Genomic DNA, 9,798 nt, shown 5'->3' on the forward strand with positions numbered 1-9,798 from the left:
ATACATTCATGATTAACTCATTCACTCCCAGCCATTTTCACTGAAGCAACCCGGTTGTTATACTGGATTATGACTGATTTTGCAAGGACCACAGAATATTGTGTTGCATTACTATAAAAACCTGGAGCCTACCAAAAGAAAGATTAGAGTCTCTTCTTTCATCAGGAAAAAATGTACATTTGTATCCATTTCCGTTTTGTATCAATTAGCATTAGAATACAGCTAAGTTTCACCGATATTCACATTCCTGGGGAAAACATTGTCAAAAGGAGCTTGTTTCACCATGGCCTTGGCTGATCTCTTATACTCTGCTGCCACCTGCTGTCATTTTTTTGTAATAACTACCATTGCTTTAAGCCAAGAAAAAAAAAAAAAAACGTAAAAATAAAGTTTTGGGAGTTATGGAGAACGTATTAACATGTTTACGCGTTTTTTGGTTTGAATGAATAAGCATAGCAGTTTTTCAAGCAGTAAAAAAAAAACATTGTAAAAATTAAGCGTTATAAGCTTTAACTTTCAAAAAAAAAAAAAAAAAAAACGTTTTGTTTTTTTTTTTGGGGGGGGGGGGGGGATATTTCTCTCACCTTCTTGGGGTCCATATTGAACTTCTTCCGACCCATGGCCATCTGTTTATTCCTCTGCATGCTTTTCCTATTGAACCAGAAAATACCATCAGCTACATAAACCTCATAAGGTAATACTGTACACAGCGTCCCCGGTTCGGTTCGGTTCCTACAGAGAACTCAAATTAGTAATTCAGAACACCATAATACCTCATTAATGTCAATACTGTAAATACTTTTCAAATAACCAGCCAGGGTTTTGGCACCATCTTGAGGTATCTTAGATCATTACAGCAAGAGCACAAGTATATGTAAATAGGCGAGTTTGTCAGTGAATAGCTGGGGATGAGTTCTACAGGAAAAAATAGGAATAGGTGAATTTGAATATGGAACCGGAAACATTTCGCTGTAAACAACCTCATAAAAAAATAGTAAGTACAGTAGTAACTGAGCATGCATTTGAAAAGTCCGATGTAAACTGAGGAGTCCATTTGATTTTAGTATAGATCTGGATATGTTGAGGTAAAGTCTATTCCAGCCTCTTCCGTGAATCAGGAATTAGCCTGCTGACAAATAAAGCAGACATAACGGTGCCCTCAATTTTTTGGGATCATCTTTCATAGTCTCGCTGGAAGTCTGCACTCGCACACAAAAATGTTTCTCGAAAGACTTCGTACCTTTCTTCAGTCAGTCCCAGGTTATCAATCTCGCTGGTGACCTCTGCTATCTCATTCTTCAGCCTCTAAGAGCATAAAACAAGAAAATTAAAAATATAGATGAGTGAAAGCCTACAACTCTATCCCCACAAATCTCTGTGAGAGCCGGAGCACCTGTTCTTGGGTCAGCCAGGCGACCTTGCTTCCCCTCTCACACCCTGACCCACATTCACTAGCCTGCTCGGCCAAATACCCCCCATCCCCCCCAACACACACACACACACTTGGCCCAGACTGGTGCAAGTAGGGATGAATGCAATGACGATGAACAGCAAGAAAAGAAAAGAAAAAAAAAAGAGAAAAAAAAAGTATAAAAAGATCGAAGGTGGAGTATGATAACAAAAATGGGACAAGGAATGGGTCTCTGATTAGAAACTGCCCAGACACAATCCTCATCACGAGTAAATAAGTCAAGTCTGGACTCTTCCACATGCGTCTCCCCCCTCCCTCCTCTTGATAAAGCAACGCCGACCCGTGTCTCCATAACTGGAATATTTGACGGCCCATTGCACACTTGTCCTGAGGGCATGTGGAAGGGACACTTAAATCAGACAAGTGAGGTTCGAAAAACACCAAGAAACATGTCAATTGCAGGTGAATTTACTTTTTTGTTTCCCTTTTCTGTCATGCCTCATAATGAACATTTTACATTATTTCCTGTGGGGGGGAAAAGTAACAGGTTCAAACGATACTATTCCTGTAATTATCCGGTCTGTGTGTAACATCAAGTTTAGCAGAAAATTGAGACTTGACGGTAGTTTTGCCACGAGTTGTGCGTTTGTGCATCTGTGTTTGTGTTTACTTGGATGTCCTGCAGCAGCTCCTGTTTTCTGCGGCGGATGCACTCCAGCTCCTGTCTCTCCTCTGGACTGAGGTCATCGGGCACTGAGGGCCAACAAGAATGTGTAAATACAACAAACTGACAAGGAGATTGGTCTGTGTCGCTATGGCAACAACAGTTTTGTATGCATTATGACCCCCACCCACACCCGCCCCTGAAGTTCCAAATTTTCGACATATTCCAAATTTATTCAATAGAAAACAAACACTGCAGTTGTTATCTAACCATCTGGTAAGACAAACCCCCGAAGACACAACATGACTGAGCTCAAATTAGCTCCATCTTGATTGTGTATGTGTCACTTTGATCCTGCCTTGGCGTTCAATCCGGTCACTAGAATGATTATGACAACAGTTTTGCCTTGTGATCCAGAGGTCCACAGTTGGCTAAATAAATGCAGCATTACATCCCTTCTAAAAAGGGCAAAGCTCCCAGACAGATGCATTTATCCAGACTACAGTCGCTCTTATTATAAACCAGCACAAGAATAACAAACACACCACTGTGAGCAGAAAACAGTGCAAACACTTGATTGACATCAGCACGTTTAAAATAACATCCTAAGTTATAACACACATACAGACAGCAGCAACAAGAGGCTGTGGAGGCCACTAAGTTTGTGTCTGTATTTTTGCAAGCAACGAGACTCCTCGTCATAGCGGCCAGCTGCACGGAATGTGTGACATATGCGCACTTCACACACAATGCACAAAATGAATTTGACAAATGTTAGCACTTAAGTTGCCACCTATCACATGTGTCCCGCTGCTTCTTACCAGTGATATTTACATAAAAACTCAATAATCCAATCTGATCCACTCGTCTAAACTTTAAAGCTGATAAGTCCACATATTTGGCCTTCGGTCCTTTGTTAGTTATTAAGATGGTGTCCAGTTAGAACTCCAGTCCAGCCTCATGACGCTCAATTCAGCATGGGAGAAGAGACCGATCTGCAAGCGCTAGAGAATGGTGAGACCCTTTAACATCACCCTCCCCCAATACCTCCCCTCCCTCTTCTATCTCCTCCCTCACAGTGTGACCTTAGAGTTGGGCATCATGAGCGCAAAGTGAAATTTGATTTATTTGACATCCGTATAGCTGCTTATGTAGCAACAGATGCATAATGGGTTTCACTGTTCAGAGGTAGTTTGCCGCTGAAACCGGTTGCAAACGAAAGAGGAAGTGCAGTCTATGATGCAAATGAGTGACGTTTCAAGTACAGAAAGACCTTGTGACAAGTAAAAAAGTAAATATTGCTAGACCTGCAACATGAAATGATGTAAAATGAATGGGGAGGAATGGTGAGGTTCCCCGGATTAGTGAGTTAGTGGGTTAACATATATTTGTTTGTAAATTTTCATTGTAGTTTGTTTTTATTTCATTTTCAGCTTTTTTTTTTTTACTTAGTTTTAATTAGTCATTAGAGCCTGTTTGTTAGTTTTTGTATTTATTTATTCATTTATTTATTTATTTTACCAAAATTACCATTAAATATTATGTAATAAAAACGCAACCTTTACACACATTATTTAAATATTTTTAAAACAACCATCCACGTCAAACACAGGTACTGTTAAAACAGTCCACAAACTTAGCAGGAAAATTTACCTGGAAATTTATTTTTAGCGCGTGTAAAGCTAACCTTCACGAAATGTGCCCAAACAAAGCAGAATTATTGTTCCGAAATGTTAAGACAAATTGAAACAGTTTATTCCTCAACTCATCAAAGTTTCCAGGTGATGCAAAGTTTTAGCTTTGTACAATAGGCAGGTACATTTTCGCCACTCACAGTCCATCCATCCATTCAATTCCTTGATCGCTTACTCCTCACAAGGGTCGAGGGGGTTGCTGGAGCCTATCCCAGCTGGCTTCGGGCAGTAGGCGGGGTACACCCTGAACTGGTTGCCGGCCAATCGCCAAATTCAAATTCAAGTTTCAAGTGTTTGTCTATCAAAGGATATTGCATGCAAACAACAAACCGCAATTAGACATCGAACTTAAACCATGTTACGGAAAATACAACGGGAACAAATATTTTGATTGCATGGCAGCATGAACCTTTGAAATTTAGCTGAGCCTCAGGCCCCACTGCCTTTCCATTCCGGCTTTTTTTTTTCCGAGAAATTTCTTTTGAGTGGAATGAGGATTCTGGATAGACAAAATGTTGTTGTGGTCATTACATGCCTCTCAGTTCGGTCCAGTCTCGTCCAACCTTACCCCATTGGGACTGTCAGAGGCAGCTGACCAGGGACCCGAGGCCAAGCGGGTTTATTTGGGAAGAAAAGAAAATGATGCGTTTGGTTGTCTCGCTTCACTCATAAAGCGAGGATTGTCTCTCTCCACGGCAGCTGGCCCCAAGGCTAACCAGCTCGACGCGGCATGATATAATCCAGCGGTTACGGTGAACTCCCCACGGAGACTGGGAGCCATTCATCACCACAAAGTCCAACGTGTTCAACTCAGCACAGCAGACATGTGGCCAGAGAGAAAGAATGAGGAATGAACTGGAGCTGTTTTTGGATGCAGGACATATGCCACAAACTATACTGCAGGAAGACGCAACATCGCAGACACCTGCAACAAATATTCTTTCCTGTATACTGAACAATATGAACATTATTGCGAATGGTACACTTTTTTTTTTTTGTACATTTCCTGTTTGAAACCAAATGAGCTGCACCAATTCTGCTAGCATGTGTGTTGTTTTTAGGCTTATTTCTTTTTATTTTGCACCAATCATTTAAAAAACAAAAACAAATCTTTAATGGGTTAACACATAAATTGATGGGAGTGACAATCCAAATATGGAGACACATCAACAAAAACAATATTACTCTTTAATTGCATAATGTACATTATGTTTACTATTGCTGCTGAATCATTTACTAACATTTCGAAAACAACAGAAATTCACTCATTCGTAACTTCAGGCTCATTTAGATTTTGCACTATAGGTAATATATTTAATTTAAGACATAAATCACACATGCATTGCTTAGGTGCGGTCAGAAAGCATAATATAAATAAAATATTAGCTACTGTCTCGAGTAAATAACTGGACCAATATCGATAAACTCAACAGAATATCAACATTCACTAAACGTCACACAAGGTCCTGATGTCTAAAATATCCATTAACGACGTAAAAAAAAAAAAAAAAACAGACAAAAAAAAAACAAGTCTTAAAAGGGAATGCTCTGGTTTAAAGGACTAATAAATGAGCACGGAACATCATCAAGTGTGGCTTCGGTCCAAGTTGACTAATAATGGCTCGCTTGTGTGGCCATAAAGAGCTATTATTGACACAGTAAGAGACGAGATACTTACTTGTTAACTTAAATAAAACGCGAATGATGCGCTTACTGGTGTATTCAATTACATCACGTTAGCTGCTAATTAGCCCAACTCGCTGAGCTAACTTTGTTAGCTTCATTTAAATTAAAAGGACCCCCAAGGCAACTTACCGACGCCGTCTTCCGACTTTAAAACCATGTTCGCGTCGCTGTTCAATGGCCCGGAGATGAAACGAGGCCCAAATGAAGCAAGAATATACAACTTTGAGTAATTTTAAAGGTTAAAATTGGAATTTATGGTTGCGTTCGGATGGGGTGAAAAAAATGACAACTGTGTTCATCAGGGAAAGCAGCCGGTGTTGGGACTCGGGGGAGTGGGCGTGACTTCAGCGGAAGCAGCCAATCAGAAAGCAGCTGGTATCGAATCGCGATATCTGACTGGAGGAGAGAATTCTTACATAAAACGTTGAACAAATAAAAACAAACTATCCATCTATCTATCTATCTATCTATCTATCTATCTATCTATCTATCTATCTATCTATCTATCATGGGATTTGTTTAATAGCATTTTCATTCATTCAATGACTCATTTGTTCCTTTAAAGTGGATGTCAACCCCAAAATGTTCAATAATAATATATTGAATGTGCCCCCACTAGCATAAACACCACATTCATGATTAATATTGCTAAATTATCATTCCAGCCATCTCAGGCGGCGGCCATTTTGCCAGGGCTCAGGTAACGACCAATCACAGCGCACCCGTTTTTTTTAAGCTGAGCAGTGATTGGTCGTTATCTGAACTCTGAACAACCGTGATGTCTGCCATTTTCAGTCAAGAGCAAGTGGCAAAATGGCCGCCACCTTAAATAGATAAAAAGATTTTACTTTCGTACTTTTAGTTAAGTATTGACCCAATTAAACACATTACCAATATTTGAATTAAATACTTTTAGTGGACATATGGAGATTTTACTTTGTAATTTTGTATACATATGGTTGGGTCAGTAAGTGCTGTGCACCCCTCAAATGTGAAATTAAATGTAATTGTAGAATTTGCTGAACTGTAGCTAATCAAGATCACTCAAGTAAAAGAAGTCCCCCTCTGTAACAATGAATAATGTGTAAAACCAAATCATTTCAAAGTCATTTTCTGTGGCGGATGCAGCTGCCGTATTGGACGTGATTGGATGGTGCTGGGAAGCAAAGAAGCCAAAGATCATCGCAGCTGTGCTCTTTAATCAGCCATTTTAGACACGCTAACAACAGGATATGCTGAGGATGGGTAAAAGGAAGAGCTCAGGAACTCTTTTAACGGCCCTTTTCCTGAATCAGATAATCAACATGGTGACCAAAAAAAAAGTTGAGATTAGATACAAATCTAACCCCTGAGTGGAGCAAACTTTTTGTTGATTATACAGTGCAGTAAATAAAACAAGACCAAAAGACAAATCTGCACACAATTCAGGTCCACTCGAACTCTTCTTGTCCTCGCGTGTCCCAAATGGACTTTGAACGAGGCGAAAATGACACGCAGGCGATCAGGGCAAGAGCGGTGGGCCGCCGTGGAGATGATATCACTCGGGCACCCACTTGAGAGGAGGATCCAATCTGGGCCCGAGAGGGCGACGAGCGTGCGTCACGCTCTCCAATCGAGCCCACCATCTCGCGCACGCAGCTTTTTTGCCTGACTCATGCGTGCGTGTACACCAAAATGCCAGATAAATAAATGAAATAAAACACAGCATGGCACGCACACGCACTCTCCGAAATCTCCACGGCAACGGCTGCAACATGTTGCACCGATATTTACATGAGGAATTGGGATGAAGTCTTATATTAACACTGATAGCGTTATCAAATGTTTACATGACATTTCTAATCCTTCATTTTCATATTTTTCAGTAATGTAGAACTTTCAAATGGACATTACATTATGTGTCATTGTGACTGTGACATTTTAACTACACCATCGTGTGATTGTTATGCCACACTAAGCTTTGAGAATATTTTTTTAAACTAATGAGAATGGCCATTTTGACTAGTTAACATGATTATTTTGATTCACCGGTGTGTGATTGTTATGCCAGACAGATTTGAGAATGATTGTTTTGATTCACCAGTTGTCTGATTGTTATGTCACACAATTTTTTGACTACATTAGCATATGGTCATGCTACACATGGGTTTGAGAGTGTTTGTGTTCATACGACGAGTATGATTGTTATGCCATACATACGGTTGGGAATGATGGCTTTGGCTATGGAATATTATTTTTGATTTACCAGTATGCTATGTCATACGTAGCTTTGAGAATGATTTTTATACTCTAGTGTGTGATTTCTAAGCCACATACAGCTCTAAGAATGATAGTTTTGATTCACCAGTGTGTCATTGTTATGCCACACATGGGTTTGAGGAGGGTTTTTTTTTAACTATTGAGAATTATTATGAGCATAGGCAAAAAAAATTACAAGTGTAATTGCCATGTCACACGCAGCTTTGAGAATGATGGTTATGATTCACTTGTGTTTGCTATGCCACATTTGAGAATGATAGTTTTGATTCAATAGCATAGGATTGTTATGCCACACTTTGCTTTGAGATTATTATTATTTTTAACTAATGAGAATAATCATTTTTACTAGTGGGTATTTTGATCCACCATGATGTGATTGTTATGCCAGACATAGATTTGAGAATGATTGTTTTGATTCACCAGTTGTCGGATTGTTATGTCACACAATGTTTTGACTACACTAGCATACGGTCATGCTGCACATAGGTTTGAGAATCTTTGTGTTCATACGACATGTATGATTGTTATGTCATACTAGCGTTAATGATGGCTTTGGCTATGGAAAATTATTATTGATTTACCAGTGTGTTATGTCATACGTAGCTTTGAGAATGTTTTAGATAATCTAGTGTGTGATTGCTATGCCACATATAGCTATGAGAATGATAGTTTTGATTCACCAGTGTGTGATTGTTATGCTACACATGGGTTTGAAGTTTTTTTGTTGTTTTTTTACCTGTTGAAAATTATCATTTTGAGCACAGGCCCCCAAAAAAAAAAAGATTTACAAGTGTGATTGCTTCCTCACGCAGCTTTGAGAATGATGGTTATGATATACTCGTGTTTGTTTGCTATGCCACATGAAGAATGATCGTTTCGATTTAATAACGTGGGATTGTTATGCCATGCTTTGCTTTAAGATTTTATTTTATTTTTTAACTGAGAATAATCATTTTTGACTAGTGGGCATTTTGATTCACCAGTGTGTGATTGTTATGCCAGAGATTTGAGAATGATTGTTTTGATTCACCAGCGAAAGACCGTTTTGACTATAAAAGGTGATTATTATGCCACCACCAGCATTTTACATGCCATAAACATCTTAGAATGATTGTTTTGACTACACCAAGACACATTTGAAAATGCTTTAACTCCTGAAAATTGTTTTGATCCACCAAGTTGTGATTGTTATGCCACACACAGGTTTAATGACACATAATATGCCACATGCATCTCAAATACTTATCTTCATGTCAGCCTATGTAGCTACCTATAAAGTAAATCATCACTGACCTTTAGTAGCAGGAGCAGCAGGAGATTCCAGAGCTCGCACCGTCGGACACAAAAACGCCTGAAAACTGGAAGCGCACAATTCGCTGACACTCCCCATAACGCGGTCGCCCCTTGGTTGATGACTCCAAAGTGTGCGAGGCTCACAGCACCATCACGATTTGTCCTCCATCCACCGACACCGGCACTTTGTGATGGACTCTTACAAAAGAAGCATGATTTTCTTCTTCTTCATCTTCATCTTCATCTCTCTCTCCTCCCTCACCACCGCTCACACATTTGACTTGACTCTCAACATCCACGCACAAACACGATCACAGAGACACCCAATATGACTCTTTGAACAGTTGCTCAAGTATTATTGGAAGTGATGGTGACAAATGGGCGTGCACACATGCACACAAACGGTTTCTCCCATGCACACGCAAACATACATACACGCTTACGCACAAACCTACACACACATATGGACACGGCTATTTTCATTTCAGACGTGGAGGAATTTACTTGTAAGAATTTGTGTTGTGTCTCTGGGTCAATGTGAGCATTTATTTTCACTTAAGGTCAATATAATGTAAAAAAAAAAAAAAAAAAGATTGACATTAAATAAAATGAGTACTAAAGTAAAACTACTAACACTGTATCTCTCTTAAAAAAAAACTCAAGTAAAATAAAATAAACATATACTAAGTTTCTGTGTCATCCTGACGTTCACTTTCCCTTGCACTCCATTTTGTTCCAATAATAACTCTCCTTTTCCCCTCTAGTGCCGACCTCGTTCTGCTGACCTCTCT

General features: G+C 39.5%; 1 protein-coding gene across 4 annotated transcripts in view; it reads right to left on the reverse strand.

Moving 5' to 3' along the window:
* The window catches only part of LOC144004543 (cytohesin-1-like), a 12,815-nt gene extending 3,489 nt beyond the window's left edge, over positions 1 to 9,326 (reverse strand). Inside the window, exons 1-4 of one of the 4 annotated variants that reach the window (XM_077501776.1) lie at positions 9,008 to 9,323; positions 2,082 to 2,164; positions 1,241 to 1,305; positions 585 to 651 (exon numbers count right to left, since the gene is read on the reverse strand). In XM_077501776.1, coding sequence (XP_077357902.1) covers positions 585 to 651; positions 1,241 to 1,305; positions 2,082 to 2,164; positions 9,008 to 9,104 — 312 coding nt within the window. In that variant the 5' untranslated portion in view covers positions 9,105 to 9,323. Of the gene's footprint in view, positions 1 to 584; positions 652 to 1,240; positions 1,306 to 2,081; positions 2,165 to 2,896; positions 2,951 to 5,584; positions 5,788 to 9,007 lie in introns of those variants that run through there. The other 3 variants (XM_077501777.1, XM_077501779.1, XM_077501778.1) reach the window with 3 other exon arrangements.
* Positions 9,327 to 9,798: the final 472 nt, after the last annotated feature.

The sequence above is a fragment of the Festucalex cinctus genome, chromosome 17 (genome assembly GCF_051991245.1).
Source record: "Festucalex cinctus isolate MCC-2025b chromosome 17, RoL_Fcin_1.0, whole genome shotgun sequence".
Lineage (NCBI taxonomy): Eukaryota > Metazoa > Chordata > Actinopteri > Syngnathiformes > Syngnathidae > Festucalex > Festucalex cinctus.